This window comes from Mytilus trossulus, chromosome 10 (assembly GCF_036588685.1).
Source record: "Mytilus trossulus isolate FHL-02 chromosome 10, PNRI_Mtr1.1.1.hap1, whole genome shotgun sequence".
In the NCBI taxonomy this organism is placed as follows: domain Eukaryota; kingdom Metazoa; phylum Mollusca; class Bivalvia; order Mytilida; family Mytilidae; genus Mytilus; species Mytilus trossulus.
In genome coordinates this window covers 72256602-72283781 of record NC_086382.1, presented here as the reverse complement: position 1 = coordinate 72283781, position 27180 = coordinate 72256602, and the positions used below count along the sequence as shown (strand labels likewise).

At 32.0% G+C, this 27180-nt stretch overlaps 1 protein-coding gene across 1 annotated transcript; it reads left to right on the top strand.

Annotated features, from left to right (window-relative positions):
* The first annotated feature begins 786 nt into the window (after positions 1-786).
* On the top strand, positions 787-20074 carry LOC134688496 (uncharacterized). Its single transcript, XM_063549265.1, has 2 exons — positions 787-903; positions 18908-20074. The coding sequence occupies exons 1-2, from the start codon at positions 830-832 to the stop codon at positions 19596-19598; spliced, it is 765 nt and encodes a 254-aa protein (XP_063405335.1). The 5' UTR covers positions 787-829; the 3' UTR covers positions 19599-20074.
* Positions 20075-27180: the final 7106 nt, after the last annotated feature.

Genomic DNA, 27180 nt, shown 5'->3' with positions numbered 1-27180 from the left:
GAAAATGATGGTATGAACCTGCTTTTATAGCGCTAAACCTCTCGCTTGTATGACAGTCGCATCAAATTCCATTAAATTTACAACGATGCGTGAACAAAACAGACATAATAGGTAAATAGTTAAAATATGGGTACAGCAGTCAACACCGTGTCACAATCACAAATCAACCAATATTTAACAATTAAGCACAAAAATTTCTATCAAAATTAAAAATCATAATGTATAATAATTGCTTTGGGCGTTTGACGTCATGAAATTTACCGTCATAATTTGACCTTCAGCTTCATTTAAGTTACAAATGTTGTCGCCAGTATGATCACGGAGCTGATTGCCAACCCAGCATACTTTGCATTTTCTAAAATAGTTGTGCAAAATTGAGTAACTATTTATATTTAAAACATAATTAATTTCAATTTCTGTTTGAGTGATTTTAGCTTCATCTATATATATGTCCAGAATGATTGGAAATCAACTCCCCGTGACGTCATGTGTGTTTGCAGAAACTTAAATTATTTGTAGACTAGAGACACGTTTTAAATTTTATTTAAAAGTTTTGTGTAGGGCGATATTCCACTAAAAGGACACGGTGTCATTTTAATTATAAACCAAGTTAAAATCAAAATCAAAATTAAAAACAAATTATTCAAGTCGCTCTCCATGTTTTCACCTCTCGAGTTTCACCTAGTTATCTAGAATAAAATGATTTTTCAATTTTGCCGGTCAACAACCTGAATCAGTCATCTGATAACACTAACCAGTTTCATTGGTTGACTATTTTTAGTGATTAGCTGTTTTTCAGAAATAACAAAGTCGTTGAGCTTCACACACAATGAATAATAATATATTCGTTTTGTTGACAATCATGTTTCATCTTTACCAGACTACAGCACACTTTTGCTACGGGTGAGTTTGTTATAGATGAAACTAATTTTTATCGTAATTCATATTTTTAGTGTTTACCATCATGGCATTTCAGTATGAAACTGTACGTTTATGTAAAATGAATGGTCAGGAATACTTTTAATTTACAGGTTAGATAACGAATATTTACATTGTAACTGGTATGCATTTTCGACTGTTCATATGCATAGGACATGTAATTACTTTCTACTTTGTAGAGTATCTGCTTTCTATCGCATTATATAAAAACATTATCTATCATGTTCATCATGGAAAACCGTGGGAAAATCCCATTACTATTTTTAGAAAACACTCCTTATCATTTATAATATTACGTTTACGACGATAAATATACTGAGTTACAAAGTGCTATCTTGATGCTTTAAATATATATTGAAAAAAAAAACGGAATTAATTTGGTTTGGACATTTCTTTTGTGTCGTATCCCAGCAGGCACAACAACGTTGAATCAACACTGAACAAAGGTCAGATTTCAACGTTGAATCAATGTTGAAAAGTAGTGTTGGATTGAAAATTGATATGACGTTGATAACATAACGTTGATTCAACGTCAGCTTTCAACGTTGAAAATAGGTTGAATTTTGGTCTAAATTTGGTCGATGTATGTTGAAAACAAGTCGATTGTTGCATGGTTGAATTATGGTCAATGCAAGTTGAAAACAAGTTGAAAGTTGGTTGACTTGTGGTTGTTGCATGTTTAAATCAGGTCGAACGTTGGTTGTACTGTGGTCAGTGTATGTTAAATCAGGTCGAACGTTGGTTGTACTGTGGTCAGTGTATGTTAAATCAGGTCGAACGTTGGTTGTACTGTGGTCAGTGTATGTTAAATCAGGTCGAATTTTGGTTGAACTGTGGTCAGTGTATGTTAAATCAGGTCGAATTTTGGTTGAACTGTGGTCAGTGTATGTTGAAATCAGGTCGAATGTTGGTTGAACTGTGGTCAGTGTTTGTTGAAAATAGGTGGGATTTTGTGCCCAGGTAGACTGTTAATGTGGTAAATATTGAGAATCGGATGTTGAACATTGGTTGAATTGAGGTTTGTTAACAGCTGAAATAATGTACCCTTTATTATATCCACCAATGACATTTAATGGGTAATAAAACTTTCGCAAAACTTTATGTTCCTTTAAGTGGGATAGTCATGTGTTGGTTGTTGGTGGTTGGTGTACATGTAATTGTTGTATGTTGTACAGTTTGCACACATTTTTGTGCCTTCATTTTTCTTGATAGACATGATCTTGTTGTACTTATTTAACTATTATGTTCATACTCAAAATATGTTTGTGACATAAAACAGTAATTATACAACAAGTTGCACACATATCCATCTTACAATTTCAAACAAACACAATCTGAATACTTAATATATTTTTTTTTTAAATTAGTCCTTCTGCTAGGTACATTCCCAGATATTTCAGAGACAATCTAGACATCTTGCACTGTTGTTCCGTATTGTGGTCTCCATTGTACATTCCAAACTTGAAACTACAGCATCTGCAACAGAAAAAAAACATATTGTACTAACTTTGACATAACTTGATTAATTTATAACAAAATTGATCAATTAAAAAACACTAGTGTCATATGTGAACAAATAATCACTGTGCAATGCTATTGTTATTCCTTTAAATATCTATTGAGAGGTCCCATAATTTTCTCTACTTGAGTTCAGATTGAAAATAATTAATAATTTCAAAAAAAAATCACCTTTAGATTTTAGTACACAAAGATGCTAGAGCACATTTAAAAGAAATTGTGACAAAACCTCGCACACTTTAAACGTGGAAAAACAATAATATATATTTAATACTCACACCTTATTATTCCAAATTAACTTGGATCACCAAAGGCATGATAATGGCGCATGTTATGTCTTTATATAAAAAAGAAGATGTGGTATTATTGCCAATGAGACAACTATCCACAAAAGACCAAAATGACACAAACATTAACAACTATAGGTAACCGTACGGCCTTCAACAATGAGCAAAGCCCATACCGCATAGTCAGCTATAAAAGGCCCCGATAAGGCAATGTAAAACAATTCAAACGAGAAAACTAACGGCCTTATTTATGTAAAAAAAAAGAACGAAAAGCAAATATGTAACACATAAACAAACGACAACCACTGAATTACAGGCTCCTGACTTGGGACAGGCACATATATAAATAATGTGGCGGGGTTAAACATGTTAGTGGGATCCCAACCCTCCCCCCTAACCTGGGACAGTGGTATAACAGTACAACATAAGAACGAACTATAAAAATCAATTGAAAAAGGCTTAACTCATCAGATAGACAAAAAATACAAGTGGACGTGGCCGGGTACTTATACATCCCGACACAAAAAGACACAATGAACAGATCTGAGAGTACTCGCAGTTATCTGACGGCTAGTTCAAAGCCGCTAATCAATTAATAAAAAAATCATGCATCTAAGACTAAACAATCAATCTGTACACATCCAACATCCAATTGATTTAGTGTAAAGACGTCATAAACAGCCAGAGAAAAACATGACCTTGTGCAATGCCAAGTTACAGGTATCGACAGATTGTAGATCCATGAATATGTATATGTATATAACATACTAGTACTATTTAGTTAGCTTTTAATCTACTCATAAATACCCGGTTTGTAATTTCCAACACGGGTTTATTGGTTAAGCATCTACAAAAAATATATATATTTTTATGTGCAGCATTTCCAAATTGTCAAATCCCTCTATATTATTCACGTAAAATTAACTATTTTAATATATTTCATACGTTGCATCTAAAATATTCATCATAGATATTTCGGTATGGTTGCTAAACGCAAGAAGATTGCAGATCAACTTTGAACCTGTGTTTACATTTTTCTTTGAACAACATGTTCAAACTGCAATAAATTTCAGTCTTTCGTGATACGTCTTTAAATCTTACATTTGCATGCATATAGATAAGGCTTGGATATTAAAAACTGAATTTAAACTATATGAATATTTTCTATTTCCTTGATTTTTGCATGAACCCTATATTGGCGAGTTTTGGATGTGTCTATGGGCCACTCGATATCTCTCGGCCGGAAGTCAGAATAAAATTCTCGGAATGTCTCGAAAGTTTTCGGTTATTTATACAGGTCTTATAACAGGTTGTTATCTACGTCTTTGATATGGTCCCTTGATGGCCCTTGACGACGCAATTATATTTGTTTTAAAACGACCACTGTACACTGTGTATCTGGGTCAATTATAATGTGGTATTGTCTATTGTCTCGATAACATGTAAACTAATTATGTTTGAAGATTTAACCACGGGATACTGTGCATTTCATCATAGACTTACGGGAGAGAACATTCTGGTTAAAATATTAATATTAGATCGGAAAACAGAAAGATAATATTCTTATTAAAAGAGGAATCAAAGAAATACATACAAAATATATACTGTATTTATGTTTCTGAAGAAACTAACAATGATTAAAATCAGAATATTTTGAGAGTTGCAATTAAGAAATAAGTATTTTATATGACAAGAAACTGCTTTGGTTCTTTTAAATATTCATTTGTAAAGGAAACATCAAAATTAAATCTAAATAAATTCTTGCATCCTACAAAAAAAATTTGTATAAACAATAACCATTATATTTCTACGTGAATTATTTCATACCATTTTAGTATTAAGGTTTAATGAGTAATTATTATTTATGTTTTTGTCTTGTAATATATCCATAAAACTCAAAGTAGATAAATTTATTTAATATTAAAATTTCAAACGGTCGTGAATAAAGATACTTATGTGTTTTCAATTCAAAGCATGATTTTAAATCATTGCAGCTCACATCAACCGTAAAAATAATTTACAATATACACAACAAAATTTAATTACAACCATAATGTTAATTATTTCATACTGTTTTAGTATAAATTTAGAAGTCTTTGCTTATATTATGTTCCGGACCATATGAGTATTTGGACCATACGCGTATGGTCATGACCATATGGGTATATACTCATATGGTCCGACCATACGCGTATGGTCGGACCATACGCGTATGGTCGGGGTAATTAACACTCTGTTACAGTTTACTTTTCATACTTCTAAACTCTTCATATGGTATGACCGTTCATTCAAAATACGCTATCATAAAGGTAATTTTATCATTATATTATAATAAAAAGATAAAGCTAAATAATAATAAAAAGTTTCACATAGATACTTAATTTTACTTAATTGTCAAATTTAAAGTAAACACATTTTATACCGATGGTCATTACCGATTTGTTATTACGAGTAATGGCAATATGTCGATTTAAAAATTAAATTCCAAAAATTTCTTAATGAACTGTTACATAAGAAGTCACTGGAAAGTAGCATACTATTAATTTATTTAAGTGGTGTTGTGAAGATGGTGTATTGCAGTCATTTTACGATATTTGAGATCTAGAGCTTCTTAAAAACACCGTAGACATCAGAATTGCCAAAGACCTCGGTATCAGTGAACGCAGCTGCAAAAAAGGCTTGTTTTCACTCGCAAACAAAATGTGTAAATGAAAAAGATCGTGCACAAATTTCTTGCAAATGCAAAAAAGCTATGATACCGTGTGGAAGTGAATGACATCCAAACCTAAATGCAGGAATGTAACTAGCGATGAAAACTAACTATGGCATCAATATTAAATTTTACGTATTTTTTTTTTATTATAAAATTACAAAAATTGTCATGTTTTAAACCATCACTGTTTTTTTAGATAAAGTTTTTGTATTATTGAAACGTTTATAATGTAATTTGAAAAAAATAAATATACCTATATGGTCCAAATACTCATATGGTCCGGCCCGTTAATAACCAAACGAGTATTATACTCATATGGTCCGACCATACGCGTACGGTCGGACCATACGCGTATGGTCGGACCATATGAGTATACGCATATGGTCATGACCATACGCGTATGGTCCAAATACTCATATGGTCCGGAACATATACAGTAATATATTCAAATAGTGGAATGTTAGAATTTAAAAATAGATTCAATCGATAAAAATAAAATGTCCATCCGTAAATACTTCACGTTTGTGTTTATTGATTTTATATATATATTCAAAAGAATTTAAAAAAAAATACTAACTGGAACGTTAGTTTATTATAAAATTATAAAATTTTAATTCAATTTTTGTTTGTTTGTTTTTATAGTTTAACCTTAAAGCATCTACATATTTGTACTATGGTACGGTTTTGAAAATTGTATCCATTGTGTTGACCAACTATCCTACACGTCTTGATTCATTCACATTATAGATCACATTTTAAATTGAAAAGCACACTATCGGTTTGCGTTCTCAAAAATTCCGGATAAAATGACACTGAATCCGGAGTCAAAACATTTAATGTAGGCCGTTTGACATTCGAATTCAACTATTAGATTAAGATATGTGATGACGCAAATTCGTATTCTTTTCATGAGTATCCGTGAGATGCTTTCTATTTACTATTTCGTGCGCTAAAATACTACTTGCATGCAATACTATTAAATTCACTCGTGAAAGCTTGCTTTCGTTTTTGTTATCTAAATTCAGGACACGGCAGAAAGAGCTTTACATGTGACTTTCAAGCACGGTCATCATTACCAACGGTATTCTGACCTCGAGTTGTTTCTCTTTTGTTTCTTTTTTGCGTCATTGTCCTATTATAAACTTTGACCTTTTCGAAAAGCTAAGGATTGTCTACCCAAGGAATAGATTCCTTAACTTTGTAATGTATTTAGCCTTTTAACTTTTTCTTTCGAGCGTCACTGTTAGATGCTTTTTTGTAGATTTAACTCGTGTCTAGCGTACATCATTTTAATTCTGGTAACTTTTTATATCTACATACCTTTTTATATAGATTGGTTATTTTGAAAGTGTGTACAGGTATTCATAAACTTCTGAATTAAGAAATTCTTCGGCAAAACTAAGTTTCCCTGTAGAATGTTTGAATTGATTTAAGTAAAATCAGGAAATCCTTAAAATGTGAAATGATTTGACCAAAATAAGCCTCTTCATAAGAGGTCCCAATCAATTGCATGTCACAGGTTTTCATCGCATACAAGATCTACCATGAGAAAAGACAGCTTCAAATACGAGTTGAGAATATAAAGGCATTCATGTAGGAAACAAAATATAAAGATATGACAGATAAATTAAATGCATCCAGAATTCCAGATTATAAAACAAACTGAGTGCATAAATTTATATTGCGATAGGTTTGTGCAATTTGCATAAGTCATCCGGTTAGTAGAAATTAGGATTTGCCAAAGGGTTATAATCGAAAAAATTATGTACATTCTCAAGTGATAAATAAAATAGTCGAGCTTTAAAATAACGATTCAAATAGAAGCTGTAAATATATACTTTCAACTGGCTTCTTCTATTCACAGTCAATTGTTTCAATTCAAAAGCAAACGCACAAATTCAGCAACAATCTGTTGGTGACCCGGCAGTCAGCGGTCTTAGGTTCATGTATTGCTTTTCTTTTTTTTAAAGAAAGCAACTTGTTTTGTGCTGTAATAATTAATTCAGTATGGTTAATTGATAAAGCTTCTATTTAGACGTTATAATAAACCACTTTAAAATTGGTCAGATCATTGTGTATTAATTTGTTATAGTCACACGCCGTATTGATTCATTAATAAATCCTCGAAATACATGCTGTGAGTGACATCTATTCTGACCCAGAGAGAAGAATGTGTTTGTTTTAAATGTGTTGCAAGGTCAAGAATGCCATATGTTGTAAATCTTTGACTTTTACAATGTTTTAATCATATCAACACATAAAACATTTTAAAGAACTAGTATGCGATCACATATGTGAACTTCAATAATTGATTATTATTATTTGCCTGACGAATAAATTCTTCAATTTCATCCGAAGTTCCATGATATATTACACTCAAATGCACTCATGTCTAGCGAAAGGTCCTACGACACGATCAGTGAACAAAACTTAATTGGATCGACACGTAAGAAACGATCATTGTCATTGGTCGCTTCAAACCTGATTCGACCTTCAAGCGCTAAAGCTCCGCCAAGACACACATGCTAACAACTCACATGATAAACGTAGCAAGAGTTTTGTGAATGAATCAATGGGTGAAATGTGTATTTGTTTACACATATGATCGGGAGTTTCCCTTGCATTTCAGTTATGATGTGTGAATTAATTTTCTAGAATCAACGCTTCCTAAATCCGTCGCTGAAATGGACTCACCAGATTATATTCTATTGTTTCCTTTGTGTGTCTAATTTCATTAAGGTTGAATTGACTAATTTACTGATTTCTGTTCACTAATGGAATTATTTTAAAAACTTACCTTTAATTTTTGTAATTTCTATATGCCTTCACTGGAAATCGAACCCGTCCATGAATTCTGTTAAATGTTACTGACTTCAACATATCGATGAAACCTCTGGGCTCCCAATTGGTTACAATTTATATGTTTATTTTATATATATAAATGAATATATGATATACATCGGTTCAACATACACACAGGGCTTGTACCTTTATGTTATGCGGGAAAGAGGGGGAGAGCGCTGACTAAGGCAGTTGCCTCCCCTTTCCCGTTGAAGGGTGAAATGTGTTGTTGTTCTTCTGCTGTTTTACATGTCTGTGTTCTTTACTTTATCTATTATAATTGGGGGACTATCGTATGCGTTCTTTCGAGGCTCCTGGTGAATAAAACAAAGATGTCAATATATGTTTATTTGGAGTCCAACCATACAAGTAAATTCATCAAATACATAAATATGTAATAAAAGAGTTTGATTCTTAAATGAAATTGAAATAACAATTATCAAAATACTTTATCAATTAATTAAAATAATGTATCATAACAGTTGTGGAACTTTAATCAAAAAAGACTTCTATTATTTAACTTTTCATTAAACAAAAATTATAAGTTTACGAACCTGGTGAATAAAACAAAGATGTCAATATATGTTTATTTGGAGTCCAACCATACGAGTAAATTAATGTTTCATTCCTTAGGGTTTCCTATTTTAAACCCTAAGAACACCTGCTGGTTGGACTTGTTTTATTCACCAATCAAAATGACTTTTAGAATACTTATTTTTATAAGGACAGTTTCTATTGGTTAGATCTGTTTTACCTTATTTACCTTTTTGGGGTTACTATTTTTAATTACTTAATACTTTGTTTTTACGACCATTAGAGCAATCCGATTATTTGGTTAGATAGAATTCTAAGTGAACAATAGAAAAGAATTAGATATGTTTGCTAAAGGAAATACTTCTAAGAGTTTAAGCTGTCAAACCTTATTTATGTCGCTAAGTGTCAAATAAGAAGAATTTCACATCTAATACTTATATATTAAAAGTTACATAACATTAAAGACTTTTTAATTATATCTTTTTATACAAAAAGCTGTATACAAGAATTAGTTATTTTCTACAACTACATAAAAGATTCCTTAGTTTTATATGAAATATTAAAATTTATTTCTTTAAATATTTTACCTCATTTTACCTTCATTATATTTATATATTAATAATTATAGGCAAACGTACAATATGAGTTGGTAGCCACGAGGTTTCATGGTTAAGATTAATGAGTTAAAGTTTAGGTCTTGTCTTTTTAGGTTCGAATCCCATAATCTCTGGTTTTCCAGTTTTTATACGACCGCAAATTTTGAAAAAAATTTCGTCGTATATTGCTATCACGTTGGCGTCGTCGTCGTCATCGTCGTCGTAGTCGTCGTCGTCCGAATACTTTTAGTTTTCGCACTCTAACTTTAGTAAAAGTGAATAGAAATCTATGAAATTTTAACACAAGGTTTATGACCATAAAAGGAAGGCTGGTATTGATTTTGGGAGTTTTGGTCCCAACATTTTAGGAATTAGGGGCCAAAAAGGGCCCAAATAAGCATTTTCTTGGTTTTCGCACTATAACTTTAGTTTAAGTTAATAGAAATCTATGAAATTTTGACACAAGGTTTATGACCACAAAAGAAAGGTTAGGATTGATTTTGGGAGTTTTGGTTTCAACAGTTTAGGAATTAGGGGCCAAAAAAGGGCCCAAATAAGCATTATTCTTGGTTTTCGCACAATAACTTTAGTTAAATTGAATGGAAATCAATAAAATTTAAACACAATGTTTATGACCACAAAAGGAAGGTTGGTATTGATTTTGGGAGTTTCGGTCCCAACAGTTTAGGAATTAGGGGCCAAAAAGGGACCCAAATAAGCATTTTTCTTGGTTTTCGCACCATAGCGTTAGTATAAGTAAATAGAAATCTATGAAATTTAAACATAAGGTTTATGACTATAAAAGGAAGGTTGGTATTGATTTTGGGAGTTTTGGTCCCAACAGTTAAGGAAAAAGGGGCGCAAAGGGTCCAAAATTAAACTTTGTTTGATTTCATCAAAATTGAATAATTGGGGTTCTTTAATATGCCGAATCTAACTGTGTATGTAGATTCTTAATTTTTGGTCCCGTTTTTAAATTGGTCTACATTAAGGTCCAAAGGGTCCAAAATTAAACTTAGTTTGATTTTAACAAAAATTGAAACCTTGGGGTTCTTTGATATGCTGAATCTAAAAATGTACTTAGATTTTTGATTATTGGCCCAGTTTTCAAGTTGGCCCAAATCGAGGTCCAAAATTAAACATTGTTTGATTTCATCAAAAATTGAATAATTGGGGTTCTTTGATCTGCCAAATCTAACTGTGTATGTAGATTCTTAATTTTTGGCCCAGTTTTAAAATTGGTCTTAATTAAAGTGCAAAGGGTCCAAAATTAAACTAAGTTTGATTTTAACAAAAATTAAATTCTTGGGCCTCTTTGATATGCTGAATCTAAACATGTACTTAGATTTTTGATTATGGGCCCAGTTTTCAAGTTGGTCCAAATCAGGATCTAAAATTATTATATTAAGTATTGTGCAATAGCAAGTCTTTTCAATTGCACAGTATTGTGCAATGGCAAGAAATATCTAATTTCACAATATTTTTTTTAATTGGAGTTATCTTTCTTTGTCCAGAATCAACTTAAATCTTTGTTATATACAATATACAATGTATATTCACTTTTTACTACCAACTGATAAATTTAAATAATCTTTACCATTCAGTGATAACAAGCAGTTTTTTTTACATCTTAATATTTTATGATGTATTTAAATGAGTAGTAATTGTTGCAAACTCCATTAGAATATTTTAATTGAGATTAGTTTTGGAATAAGGGAAAGGGGGATGTGAATAAAAAATTGGGTTCAATTTTTCTCATTTGAAATTTCATAAATAAAAAGAAAATTTCTTCAAACATTTTTTTGAGAGGATTAATATTCAACAGCATAGTGAATTGCTCTAAGAGAAAACAAAAATTTTAAGTTCATTTGAATACATTCATTCTGTGTCAGAAACCTATACTGTGTCAACTATTTAATCACAATCCAAATTTAGAGCGGAATCCAGCTTGAATGTTGTTTCCATACTTGCCCCAACCGTTCAGGGTTCAACCTCTGCGGTCGTATAAAGCTACGCCCTGTGGAGCATCTGGTTGTTCTTGTTTTGTATGTTATTGTGGATATTTTGTGTAATAAAAGCGAGTTTGGTCGTTTATAATCGGATTAATGTTGGCTATTCCACGTCCACTTGTATTTCTGTCCATTTGATGAGTTAAGCCTTTTTCAACTGATTTTTATAGTTCGTTCTTATGTTGTACTGTTATACCACTGTCCCAGGTTAGGGGGGTTGGGATCCCGCTAACATTTTTAAACCCGCCACATTCTGTATGTATGTGCCTGTCCCAAGTCAGGAGCCTAGCTGTAATTCAGTGGCATTTTTTGTTCAATTTTTCATAAATAAGCCGTTAGTTTTCTCGTTTATCCATTGTATCTATATCACAGAATCCACGGTAAATGAATAGGCTGACGTCACCACAATGGTTTAAATAAATGTATAAGTATAATTCAAGTCTTTTGTTTTACGTTTGATCAATGTTCTATCTTTTCACGGCGTCACGGAGAAATAAAGTCAATTAGATCCCATGTACATGCAGAGGCGGATACAGCCTCAAAAGGTGCGAGTTTTTTTTTTAGTTTTTTTTTGTATTTAATTTTTTTTTTGTTTTTGTTTTTTTTTGGGGGGGGGGTCATACAATAAGAAAAATGGGTGTTCCAACCAGTCCATACGTCTCCATTTAAAAACATTGCTCGTCAATCTATTTGCCACTGACATGTTATTTCTGTTTTTAAATGTTTAAAAAGGAAGAAGATTATACGTCAATAATTAATAAACGACAAAAATATCAAAAAAAATGTCCAAGGTACAAATTCAATTAGAAAGGAAAGCCTTAAATAACTAACTAAACAATACGCTCCACTATATGGTCAGTCGACGGAAGGTATGGATGTCATATTCCTGACTTGGTGCTGTATATATGTTGTTGTTACCAATTATACGTGAATCAAATATATCTGATTGTATGCCCTTTATGGGCCCTGTAATTTGGGAAATACAAAATTGTCTATTCTATTCTATTATATATGTTGGTCTAGTACACTACATGCACTTCGAATTTGGGGATTTAATTTCATCGGGTATGGAAAATCTTAAACTTCAGTGTCAATAACAAAACATGTTTAACTCCGCCACATACTAATTGTAAGAGCCTGTCCAAACCAGAAGCCAGGATTTAGTGATTGTTGTCTGTTGATGTGGGCATATTTGTTTTTCGTTTATATCGATTTTACATAAATTTTGTCATTAGAGTTCTTGTTTAAACTACATTTGTCATTTCGGGGCCTTTTATATTGGACTATGCGGTTGCTCATTTTTGAAGGACGTACGGTGACATATAGATTTTAATTTTTGTGTCATCTGATCTCTTGTGGAAGAGTCGCATCATTGACAATTATACCACATCTCTATATGTACTACATATCAGGCGCTAATTTTTTTTTGTTTGTAAATATGTGACAAATGCTAAACATCACAACATAATAGCTAGTATCAACGGCGATGTATTTTTTTTTACCTTGTTATATGTATAAATGTTTTACTTGTGCATTGATTTGGTTCGAAAAGACGAAACACTATATATCTGGTCAATACTATTCTTTTTGCAACCATTTCGCACTTCATCACACCTTGGCATACATGAAGTATGCTAAGCGTTCTGTTTGACTGTTTATATAAAAAAAAACATGTTTTGTTCACATCTTCTTGTGTCCATATAAAATTGAGAATGGAAATGGGAAACGTGTCAAAGAGACAGCAGCCCGACCATAGAACAGACAACAGCAGAAGGTCACCAACAGGTCTTTAATCCAGCGAGAAATTCCTGCACCCGGGGGCGTCCTTCGGCTGGCCCCTGAGCAAATATATATACCAGTTTAGTGATACTAGTAATGAACGCTATACTAAACTCTAAATTATATACAAGAAACTAAAATTAAAAATAAATACAAGACTTACAAAGGTGAGATGCTCCTGACTTGGACATAAATAGTTTTCTCATTAACAATCATGCACATTGCATTTCACCAGTGGGGGTAGGGGAGGAAATTAAACTTCCATTTAACGACGTGTCATGCCCAAGTTCAGAATTGAATATATAAATTACACAAAATTGCCGAAAATAGGCCGCCTGGTGGTTACAGTTATTTTGGCTCAACAAACTGTACGACAAGGGTTTTACTATGTGTTGATGGATTTGTTCATATATAAAAATAATCTTTTTATCCGATGGATAGATCGCCCATTTACAATCATACTACATCTCCATATTTACTAAAAGGTCACATCAAATCAAGTTCATGGACGAAAGCGGATTCAAATTAGATACTGCAAACAGAAATTATGGGCATTCGAAAAAGGGGGAACAGTGTATTGGAATAGGAAGATTTATTGAAGGTGCACATTTAACTTTAAACTGTTTGATTGGTCTTGACTGCGTTTTGTATTTTAATTTTGTTGACGGTCCTTCAAATTCAGAGCGTTTTGGCACGAAGCAAGTTTGTCACAGGACTGTTATGGCCGTCCGACCTTTTTACCGGGAGATTTGATAATTGTTGATAATTGCGCCATCCACCACAATCAATCTGAGAGCATCCTTAATAATTTCTTTAATATGCAAGGCATTGATTATGGGTTTCTTCTGGTATACTCACCGGATCTGAATTCCATCGAAATATATTTTTCAAAAATTAAAACTGTTATAAAACAAGAAAGATTTAAGGAACTTGTCAGCAAAAACCTTAAATTAGCCGTGATAAAAGCTATTCAGGAAATAAATCAGTCTGATATTCAAGGATTTTATAGACATACCGGCTATTTTAATGTTTAAATTAGATATTTTTGTTTTGTTTCATTGCAACAGTGAGTAGTTGTAGTAAATTCTTTTGTAGTCACGCGAGTTCATTGATGAAATTAAATCAATACTATGATTGTTGTGTTTATCTTATTGGCCAATGAAATCGATCGATACATTTCAATTTCTTCAATACAAACAACTTTGTTAGTAGTGATCGGGCAATCGCTAAACATGAGTGCATTTGAGTATATGACTCCAACCTCCCAATATCTGCAATGATAGAATTCTTTGCCATACGCTTTTCAAAGCTTTAAATTATCAAATCATTGTTCATAAACACACTCCCCCTTTTTGAAATCTTTACATAATAAGTTGCCTCAACCAATAAATGTACAAATACATCTTAAAGACCTTAAAGTCAATCTTGTTGTGTGTATTTTATCTGCTGGAATATAACAATTACGTGTGATAATGCTGAGACTACTATAGTAGTCTCAGGATAATGTTATAAATGATATCTAATCTGCTTAAATCACTATACTCATAAAATTAAAGCTACAGTATTGTATACATTAAATTATATATAACTATTATTAAATCAAACAATAAATGGAAAATATACTTACTTTGCACTGTTCAGAGCAACTGTTAACTTGATGTGGTAATCAAATTGGCGCAAATAAATTCGAAATGTCTGTCTCATACGCATGCGCCAATCATAAAAAAGATATCCGTTTCGAGTAATGAAATATTTAGATTTTTAAAGATTAATTTATATATGCAACAGTCATCAGTTATTATTGAATTTATTCAGTAAACCAGTATAAATAAAAAGTATTCAGCAAAAAGGACTACTAGTATTCAAAGGTGGTTCAAACTCATCTTGAATGAAGTTTTGGTCGACACTCAAAGTCATGAACCTTAATTAATTAAAACCTTTTATCAACGTTATATTTTCAACCAAATAAATTATTGAAAGCATCAACTCATATTCAATTTTGATTCAACAATGACAGTTCAACGTTGATATTTTTAACCACAAATCAACGTTGATTCAACGTTGGTTCAACCAAGGAGGTTATATTAGTCTAATATAACCTCCTTGGTTCAACGTTGTGTGCCTGCTGGGATATAGTTTAACTGATGTAATTTTACTGGTTGACCGTTTAGCAGTTGAATACTGGACGAGTGTTTCGTTTACTTGACTGTGCGGATTGCCTTGGTACGAGGCTTGACCATCGCGGTTCTAAGTCCTAGATTCCTAAAGGACGACATCAAAAGTTCAATGTAGGATAAAATAAAACTTAATTCACATATTTTTTTTACTGACCCCCCCCCCCCCCCTTTCCCACGCCCTCTCCAAACTTCTTAAAATGATTAATGAATAGACCACTCTTGAATTATGTCTTTAACCGCAAATATCGTCATTCAAATACGCGCTCCTTTGTGGCGTTATTTGCAAGAAAGAGGGGATCACATGTATCCCGTCACTATTACACCATTTAGGGGCGGATCCAGGATTTTAGGTAAGCCTGCCTCGCAATCTCATAGCCAGGCGAAATCTATTTTTGAGGTAAAATTATCAATCCATGCATTGCAAATTTAGGTAAGGGGTGGCTAGGGAGGGGCGCACGTGAACTTAATGGAACTTAATTTTGAGTTTCTAGTTTTAGATTTGGTAGGCTTTATATAGTTCACATTTTGAATTCATGCTATATTAAATCATGAATCGATGCATGATGCTTGAGATGTTGTTATCAAAAACTGTTCTGTTTTTATACGACCGCAAAAATTGAAAATTTGTTGGTCGTATATTGGTATCACGTTGGCGTCGTCGTCGTCGTCGTCGTCGTCGTCGTCGTCCGAATACTTTTAGTTTTCGCACTCTAACTTTAGTAAAAGTGAATAGAAATCTATGAAATTTTAACACAATGTTTATGACCACAAAAGGAAGGTTGGGATTGATTTTGGGAGTATCGGTCCCAACATTTTAGGCTAAAGGGGCCAAAAAGGGCCCAAATAAGCATTTTCTTGGTTTTCGCACTATAACTTCAGTTTAGGTAAATAGAAATCTATGAAACTTTGACAAAAGGTTTATGACCTCAAAAGGAAGGTTGGGATTGATTATGGTAGTTTTGGTTCCAACATTTTAGGAATTAGCGACCAAAAAAGGGCCCAAATAAGCATTATTCTTGGTTTTCACACAATAACTTTAGTATAAGTAAATGGAAATCTATGAAATTTTAACACACAAGGTTTATAACCACAAAAGGAAGGTTGGAGTTGCTTTTGGGAGTTGAGGTTCAAACAGTTTAGGAATTAGGGGCCAAAAAGGGGCCCAAATAAGCATTTTTCTTGGTTTTCGCACCATAACTTTAGTATAATAAGTAAATAGAAATCAATGAAATTTAAACACAAGGTTAAGGATCATAAAAGGAACGTTGTGATTGATTTTGGGAGTTTTGGTCCCAACAGTTTAGGAATAAGGGGCCCAAAGGGTTCAAAATTAAACTTTGGTTGATTTCATCAAAAATTGAATATTTGGGGTTCTTTGATATGCCGAATCTAACTGTGTATGTAGATTCTTTATTATTGGTCCCGTTTTCAAATTGGTCTACATTAAGGTCCAAAGGGTCCTTTAAACTTAGTTTGATTTTAACAAAAATTGAATCCGTGGGGTTCTTTGATATGCTGAATCTAAAAATGTACTTATATTTTTGATTGTTGACCCAGTTTTCAAGTTGGTCCAAATCGGGGTCCATAATTAAGTTTTGTTTGATTTCATCAAAAATTGAATAATTGGGGTTCTTTGATATGCCAAATCTAACTGTATGTAGATTCTTATTTTTTGGTCCCGTTTTCAAATTGGTCTACATTAAAGTCCAAAGGGTCCAAAATTAAACTAAGTTGGATTTTAACAAACATTGAATATTGGGCTTCTTTGATATGCTGAATCTTAACATGTACTTAGATTTTTGATTATGGGACCAGTTTTCAAGTTGGTCCAAATCAGGATCCAAAATAATATTATTAAGTATTTTACAATAGCAAGAAATTTTCAATTGCACAGTATTGCGCAATAGCAATAAATCTTCAATTGCACAGTATTGTGCAATAGTAAATATTTTCAATTGCACAGTATTGCGCAATAGCAAGAAATATCTAATAATTTGCACAATATTGCGCAATAGCAAGAAATTTTCAATTGGAGTTATCTTTCTTTGTCCAGAATAGTAGTTGAATTGACTTAAATCATTGTTTTATACAATATACAATGTATATTCACTTTTACTACCAACTGATAAATTAAAACAATCTGTACCATTCAGACTGATAACAAGCACTTTTTTTACATTTTTAACCGGATTTTTGTGACAAAAATGTCGGTTATTAAATTGGGGATGCTCGGCGGACGGGCGGGCGGCAAACAAATGTTGTCCGTGCGTTAACTCAAGAACCGTTCAACCAAAGCTTTTAAAATTTTAATATGTTGTTACTGACAACTAAATGAAGGTCAAGTTCAATAATGGCCATTTTGACTTTTACCGTTCAGGAGTTCTAATTCTTGAAAGATTGAAAAATGGCGTTTCCAGTCGTGTCCGTGCATTTACGCATGAACAGTTCTACCAAAGCTTCCCAAATTTTATTATGTTATTACTTGTGACAAAATGGAGGTCAAGTTGAATAATGACGATTTTGACTTTTACCGTTCAGGAGTTATGGTTCTTGAAAGATTGAAAAATGGTGTTTCCAGTCGTGTCCGTGCATTTACGCATGAACTGTTCTACCAAAGCTTCCCAAATTTTAATATGTTGTTACTGATGACAAAATATTGGGTCAAGTTCAATAATGACGATTTTGACTTTTACTGTTCAGGAGTTATGGTTCTTGAAAGATCGTAAAATGGTGTTTCCATTCACGTTGTTGCATTTACTCACAAACCATTCAATCTAAGCTTTTCAAATTTTAATATGTTGATACTGATGACAAAATAGAGGTCAAATTTGATATTGACAATTTTCACTTTCACCAATCATCAGTAATGGTTCTTGTGATATTGCCAGGACACAAATAAATGCTAATAAATCCGGTTTGCTGTCGTTGTGACAGCCTCTTGTAATATTTTATGATGTATTGAAATGAGTTATTGTTGCAAACTCCATTAGAAATTTGAATTGAGATCAGTTTCGGAATAAGGGAAGGGGGATGTGAAAAAAAAATTGGGGGGGGGGGGGGGGTCAATTTTTCTCATTTCAGATTTCATAAATAAAAAAGAAAATGTCATCAAACATTTTTTTGAGATGATTTATATTCAACAGCATAGTAAATTGCTCAAAGGCAAAAAAAAAATTTAAAGTTTCTTAGACCACATTCATTCTGTGTCAGAAACCTATGCTGTGTCAACTATTTAATCACAATCCAAATTTAGAGCTGAATCCAGCTTGAATGTTGTGTCCATACTTGCCCCAACCGTTTAGGGTTCAACCTCTGCGGTCGTATATAAAGCTGCGCCCTGCGGAGCATCTGGTTTTACAGAGGTGTAATCTGTATTTGGATTGCACAATTAGACATGCTTATACCAGATTTTACAAGCAGTCAAATTTAATATCAGCATTCTTCATGCATAAATAATTGAATCGCATAATCAGTTTGAGATATATATATATATATAAATATTTTTTTATTTTAGATTTTTTCCAGCAGCAGTCACGCTGTCGTTTCTACCTGTAGGAGATGCTCCAAGTATACCAAACACCAACCAATCAATCAATAGTATAACATGTCCACGTACACAGAAGGACTGGGACGACAGAGCTTATGAAATGTGTCCAGAGAATAAAACACGATACCAATGTTTGTACGACAGACATTGCAGACTAGTTGAAGTTTGTAAAGTTCCTCAATTTAATTATATTGACATTGTTTTGTTTGATAAGACAGATAACACATTTTATAATAAAAGGCTAAATAAAATATATTCTAATTCAATGGATTACTGGATGATACAGTACTTCTACTGTCACAAACATTTCAACACGTCAAATCCGTTAGTAATTGAGGACGGAGTTAAAACTATAGAAAAGCCTCCGTGGGATTATTATTTTGCTTGGAGTTTAGTGATAGTACTACTCGTTATTTTGATTGTCATTGGTCTAGTTAATCGTCATATTTGCTTAAGCATTCTACGGTCATCATACCAATCCTGTTTGAACTACTGTAACGGTTCCAGACAAGAAAAAGATAACGACAAAAAGGAAAATGTACCTAAATTGGAATCCTCTCCTCCGGATTATCATCTAAGCAGTACAGTTGACAGCAATGGTCCATCCCTAAACCACTCTAACAACGAATACACGTCTCTCGGTGTTGAGGAACGATAAAGACTCGAGCACTCTCAAGTTTTACCAGAACTTTTTCATACTCCATTTACTATTAAAGCGATTTAACAATAACAAGATGAGGGTTGTCTTTAAAACAGTTCGTGATACTTCTTACATTTACCGTGAATGCATATGAATTTATTATATAATATTAGTGAAGGCATTGTTATCGGAAAATTTCAATTTACAAATTGTAAATCGAGAAAGAAAGTGGTTAATGTTATGTCTCTAATTATGCTTGTCAAATGTCATTTGAATCTAGAAAATGTTTTTAACTTTATTTTGAAAATTTGTTAGAAGATGGTTGCAATTTTAAGATTTACTTATGTAAAAAGTTTTATCTTTAATTTTCACATTGTGTGGTATTTTTGTTTTTTCTTCATTTATCACAATTTTATAATTTTCATCTTTATCACAATTTTATAATTTTTATCTTTATCATAAATTGAAATATGTGTTTTAATCCCGGCGCTTTTTTTTTGCGTCTGTCCCAATCAGTCATGCGCATATGGCCTTTGTTAGTCTTTTATGTTTTTTTTTAAAATTCAATTCATTTATATGTAATAGAGTTCAGTATGACGTCAACTTTCACTGAAATACTACACATTTATATTTAGGGGCCGGCTGAGGCCCACCTCAGGATGCGGAATTATTTCACTGCGTTGAAGTCCCATTAGAGGCCTTCGGTCGTTTACGGGTTATTGTCTCTTTGACATATTTCCAATGAAAATTTCTCAATTTATTTCTTTTCATTCCGTTTACAGAAGCGTACAGCCCAAAATGCTCAATAGTCTAGATTGTTCATGTTGTTATGCTCAGCTTTTTCTTACGTGAATGTATGCGAATTCCTTTATGTTTTTAAGTAAATACATATATATATATATATATGTGTGTATTTTTATATGTCTCATATTTTTTATCTTCATCCAATTTGAAAATCTGATACATGTTGTATGCAATACTACCTGACTACTTTTCATGGTTTACAAAAGTATATCTATTATACATGTATTTATACGAACTGTTAGAGTTATCGCTCTTTATATGTATAGAACATATGGACTGACTTGTCTCCTTATGATGGTGCTGTGATTATTCAATTCAAAACAGTATGTTAGTTGTGTGCAAGGATGAATGAAAATAGTTATATATCTTACATGTCTGTATTTGCTATGGTAATGTTCCATTTAAAATTGAGTCGAAGCTATGATGGTTTTTTATAATTGAAAATATAATTTGTTTTAACCTCCCGTGTAATGAAAATCTTTTTCATTTAAGATCATTTAAGGCGAAAACAAGTCTCAAAGAATTGTTTAGTCATAGTCTGTGAAACAATGGCGGGTAATCATAAACTATTGGAATCGGTTAAGATATATGAATGAAAATAGAATAAATCAGAAAATAGACAATTGGGCAGAGCAGAATTTCAGGCGTCATCGAGTGTGCAAAAACTCAAACTTTAGAATTTATAGTCTATTCGAATCATGTGGTATAGCGAACTGGTTTGATGACACTGATATTGATAAGCAGCAAGTTAACAATGCTATACACGTAAAACTTATGTCTGACTTTAAACAGAAATGGAATGAAGATCTGCATAAATACACTTCTAGACGAAATGGACCAGGAGGTAACAAACTACGTACATATAGAACATTTAAACAGGATGTATATACAGAACTTTACCTAGATAAGCTGATTATACCTTCACACAGAAGAGCTTACTCTCAGTTTCGCTGTGGTGTTGCCCCAATACGTGTAGAGACAGGACGCTACGAGAGTCTTCCAGTAGATCAAAGAACTTGTTTTGTTTGTGACAATAAAATTGAAAACGAGGAGCATGTATTGACTGAATGTCCGTTATACGACGATTTAAGAGACGAACTGTATAAGATTTTAAACTTTGAATACGAACATTTTAGTCTATTGCCGAATTCTTTGAAACTTTCATTTATTTTAGCGAGTGATAATATTAATGTGATACAAAAAAGTGCCAAAACCTGCAAGCTTATTTTAGACCGTAGAAGACGTTTTTTATACCGATAATTGATGTAAATATGTTTTATCATTTAACTTTTGTTTTATAATTGCTTTTTGAAAATTTGTAAATATTAGTTCCTTTTAATCCGTCTCTCATAATTCTTTTAGAATGGCATTAATAATTTTAAAAAGGTTTACTTTTATAATGTGAAATGTTTATACTGTATTATTGATGGTGAGACGTTAATAAAATATTATTGTATTGTATTGTATGAAGATTTGTCTTGTTATTTGTATTTACAAGTTGTTTAGTTTATGCATTTGGCTAATGACAATGCGTCAATACTTTAATTCTCAAATAAAAATGACCACTTATAAAAATTAGTCACATAATTAACATGCAGAAGATGAACTAGTCGGGTTCTTTTAGCCTGTGTGGTATTTGTCAATATTTTCAATTTGATTACTGTAATCAAGACCAAGAATTATTGTGTAAGAATTCACATGGATATAAGAAATGCTAAGTACACCAAAACAATCCCAGGTGACGTATCAAAGACCTACATACCATACATTTGTTTTAGTTCTTAAAAAAATGTCGAATATATTTTCTTATTCATATTTAATTGCTTCTGTAAGTTATATTTATGATATTTCAGAATAACGTTGCAGAAGAGTCAATGGCATCATAGTTGTCCAAATAAAAACATTGTACGAAAAAGTTGTGGAAATATGTTGATTAAACTATTGACTTCGGTAGAGTGTTACTGGCAAATAGTCTCACTCACTCTGTGCAATGAAATAGCACAAACATTGAATCATTCTTTTTATATAGAAAAACATACTGAGGTATAACAATGATTATTATTTTACTGTAAGTAAACATTGATAGCGAAATCGACATTTGATCGTTAAGACGATGACGGATCTCACGTGACATTGAACAAAACTCCTATACATAACTATATAATTGTGCAATGTATACTATAATATGTGTAAAAATCTGTAGACAAGTATGCGTCACTTTGATTAAAGCCCCGCCGTGTTTGAGGGCCATTAAGTCTTATCCTTTTCTGTTTGTACGTCCGTCCGTCCGTACAAACGTCACAAAGTTAGTTCCCGTTCTTTAACTTTAGTTTGCCTCAACCAAACGTTATGACACTTATACACAATGCTTATTACTACAAAAAACAGGTCAAGTTGAAATTTTGGTGATGTCACATTAACTGTTGCAGAATTATGCCCGTTTACAAATTGAAAAATTGTTCTCGTTTCTATTCTCTATCTAAGTTTTAAAACCCCAACCAAATGTTATGAAACGTATATATACACAAATGTATGCTTAAAGGGGCACTAGCTGTCAAATTCATGGTCACCAATTTGACTCAAATTCTCATAATTGATTAATTACAATGTAAAACATTTATCCAATCTATCAAACGTTTAAAATAAACAGTTTACAAAGCATGGGGTAGATGATATGTAGGTTCGTTTCGTGTGTATTTAAATCCAGATGCCATCTAATTAACTATCGATTTGACCTCAGATGACCATATAAGCGATGTAAACACAAATAAAGATATGAATAGGTTAAACCAGCACGTGCAATTGGATTTTTATAGGTCTGTTTGATTTGAATTTATAGATTAAAAATATAAGTTTCTCATTGTTTTTAACCGTATAAGAATGATTTATGTGGATCGAATTAGTAATCAAATGATTTACCGTAGTTTCACTTTCATTGTTGACATTTTTTTTCTTTAAATAACCAGTTCACGTACAATGCATGCGTTGTCAGTCTCTAGCTAGGGGTTAAATTGAAGTTCACATGAATACCGGTTAGAATGATGATGACGTTTTCACTTGCAAGTGAATCAGTCAAAAATTATGTATAATCGCTTATTTCAACAAAAATAAAGCAAATTGATTGCTAAAAGCAAATTATTATTTCATTATTCCAATTTAATTAATGATTAATCTAAAAAAAAATCATACTTTATTTTTTTATATATATCGTAGCTAGTGCTCCTTTAATATCACAAGATACAGATCGAGTTTGAATTTGAGTGTCACTTTTACTGTTCTGGAATTATGCCCCGTTAAAAATAGACAAATTGCTGAAGTTTTCGTTTCTATTCTATAACTTAAGTTTAGTTCAACCTAATGTTATGAAACTTTTGCACAATGATTATTATCACAAAACTTTGGTACAGATTTGGTAGCGTCAGTTTTACCTTTCTTCAGTTATGTCCCTTTATAACTTTACAAGATATGCAAGTGGGGGCATAATCTGTGTCCCATGGACACATTCCCATTTATTTTTAAGGTTAGTTTCTCTCTTATTAAGAGAAATAGGATATTAATTGAATTTAGTATGTGTCATCGTGCCCGTCAGACAGTTTTCAATTCTGCGGAATCGATGAGTTTATTTACTAGTTCTGGATATTGATTGTTGGATTGCTCCTTCACTTGTAGTGTCACGAATTTCGTCAAGTGAATGTGATAGTGTTAATTGTCCACTTTTGATAATATATATATATATATTTGACATTCCAGTGGAATATTCTATCTTCCTAAACAAGAATAATAGGAAATTACAGACAGACGAGACATTTTAAATTGTAACGTTGTGACAACAAACTATTGTTATCGAATATACAGTATTTTATAAAGAGTTAAGTTGTTTTCCTTCACTGATTTTATTGAATGTTCCTTGTGTTATTTCCTGGTCCACAGATTGAGATGTAAAAGGACAGGGTTGACATCATCCCCATATTCATTTAGATTTGGTGTTTGGGTAATGTCATGACTTGATTATTTTTTTTGCAGCGCAGCTTTTATGAGGCTCCTCATGGGGGTGTCTTTGAAGTCACATAATCACAAATATTTTGCCAAAATAATCACATAATCATTAATTATTTTTAAACAAGATATTAGATAATGAAAAAACAGTCCAAGATTATCAAATAATCAAATAACCGTGAAATAATTGGTCTTGTAATCAAATAAACACTATAAAAAAACCGGCCAAGTAATCAAATAATCTATATATATCTTTATTCTCAATAAACCATCATTTTGACCAGGTATAGAGAAATACACAATATTATGTACAATATTTACAATATATACAATATTCAATAAATACAATTAGTAAAAGACATGTTACAAAAATAATTAATATGGTGGGTCACACTAGATAAAGCCAGGAGTTCACACAGATTTATTTATAATTTTAATAAATTTGCAGAGTTTAATCAACTTTACCTTCTTTTTTGATGACATTTATAATTTATACTTTAAAATATTACGCTTTGTGTAGCTATACTTTTCTATGTAATTTTTCCTCTCCTGTTCAAAAAATTGGCATTCCAAAATAAAGTGAAATTCATCCCCAAATTCATTGTTTTTACACAGAGTACAGTTTCTATTTTGTCTGCTGGTGTTTAGCCATCTACCAGCTTCAATGGGTAATTTATGATTAGTCGTTCTAAATCTGCAAAATTCTACAAGATTTTTGTTATCTAAAATATCTAAATAAGCTTCAGAACTAAAACTATCTTTAAACACTTTGTAATTTACAGCTTTTGGTGATTCTTCTAACAGTAAGTGCCAATTCTGTTCAAATTGATCTTCAAGGTTTCTACTAACTATAAGACGTAGCCAATTCAAATTAATAAAAGTTTGTGAATACCAAATATATGTTAAGCCACATTCATTCAAAATATTTTTTATGTTATCTAACCATAAAAATTTATCTCCATTTACAAATGACAATTGAAAACATAAGTTATAGACAACTTTTGACAATTTTGACTCCTTTCCAGAAAGAATTTTACCCCAGAATGATATCATTCTATTTTTTATGTCAATTTCTAGAGGATGTCTTCCAAGTTCGCCATATATCATATACGATGGTGTAGAAGATTTTAAATGTAAAAGCAATTTGCAAAATTTTAAATGGACTTTTTCTATTATTTCATTATTGCTAAAACCCCATACTTCGCACCCATATAATAAAATAGGCTTTATCATCTTATCGAATAATTCTAGTTGCGTTTTGATTGAAAGTCCGTGGTTTCTGCCTAATTTTAGAACCTCGTAGAAAGCCTTCGTAGCTTTATTAGCTATGGACTGTTTCGCTTTCTTAAAATTCCCACTTCTAGCTAAGTCTATCCTTAGATAATTAAAACTATTCACTATTTCTAATTCTGTTCCGTTCAAATTGAAATTTAGGTTTCTTGGAAGTGTTCCTTTAGAAAAAATCATGATTTTACTTTTATCTGCATTTATTTTCAGTTTCCATAAAGTACAGTAATCTTGAAATGAGCCAAGTTGCTTTTGAAGATCTGCAGCTGATTCTGCCATTAGCACAGTATCGTCAGCATACAAAATTACAAATAATTTCAAATATGTATTAAGTTTGATTTCAATTTCGTTAGTTATCAAAAACCTCACGAGGAGACTCGTTTATTGTTGATGGTAGCTAGTTCATGCATGTAGTTGTTATTCGAATAATTCAAAGCATTTTCCAAAGACTAAGAACGATTTAAGGTAGATAATAAGTAAAAAAAAATTTAGACAGAATTTTCTTATACTTAGCCAAAATGAAGATTTTACTATGCTCTTTTCAGACATGTAATAAAAAGTATGGGTCACCGTGCTATTTTTCAAGCTATGTATCGTTGAAAATTGCCTAAATTTGGTAAGATTGTTAATGGAAAAACACATTTGTGTGCATAAAAAAAGTATCTATGAGATAGAATTTTGAAATAAATTGTGAAAAGATAGGTTTTGAACTATAGTTTAAGAAAATAAAAAGCAAAAATGGTGTCACCGAACTTTTTTATTTGCTACAAAAATCCCTATCAGTCCAGTATAATTTTTTTACTAAAAGAGTTATCTTCCCTTAATTGGCTCATTTGAAAAAAAATGATTCTAAAAGCAAAAACAAATATATTTGTTTAAATATTTTGGATTATACAATAAATTACCATCTTTTCTTTATATTATCAAAAGTTTAACCTTTAAATTGCAAATTTGACTCCAAATTTGCAGAATTAGTCAAATAACTAGACCGATTTTTTACTGTGATTATACAATCGGAGATGGCAGTATACCATGTATCTACCTTAAAAGCTTGGCGTATTTAAAATGACATGGATATAGGCAGATATGTTGTGTGAGTGTCAATGGGACACCTCTCAATCCAAATAACAATTTATAAAAGTAAACCAGTATAGGTCGATGTACGGCCTTCAACACGGAGCCTTGGCTCACACCGAACAAAAAGCTATAAAGGGCCCAAAATTACTAGCGTAAAACCATTCAAACGGGGAAAAAAAGGTCTAATCTATATACATGTATGTCTATTATTGGAAAGAATGTATGTTGTTCTCTAGATTTTGTTTGTGAGTATGTGTCGTTGGGAAGCTCTCCCATTGTCGTTTAATACATTCGCCTTTAATCCATATATACAGAAAACTATCTTCAATTAATTATTTAAGATGATATATCAGAATTTCGTATATGTGAATAGCAAGCATCGTTATTTCTTTCAGCATCCAGATGGATCGCGTAAAATGTTAACACTGAGTGCATG

What these genes read in the sequence shown, in the direction of transcription:
- LOC134688496 (XM_063549265.1), top strand. Translation starts at nt 830, where the DNA reads ATGAATAATAATATATTCGTTTTGTTGACAATCATGTTTCATCTTTAC. An exon ending in ACAGCACACTTTTGCTACGG is followed by an intron (nt 904 to 18,907) that starts GTGAGTTTGTTA and finishes TTTTTATTTTAG; the next exon opens with ATTTTTTCCAGCAGCAGTCA.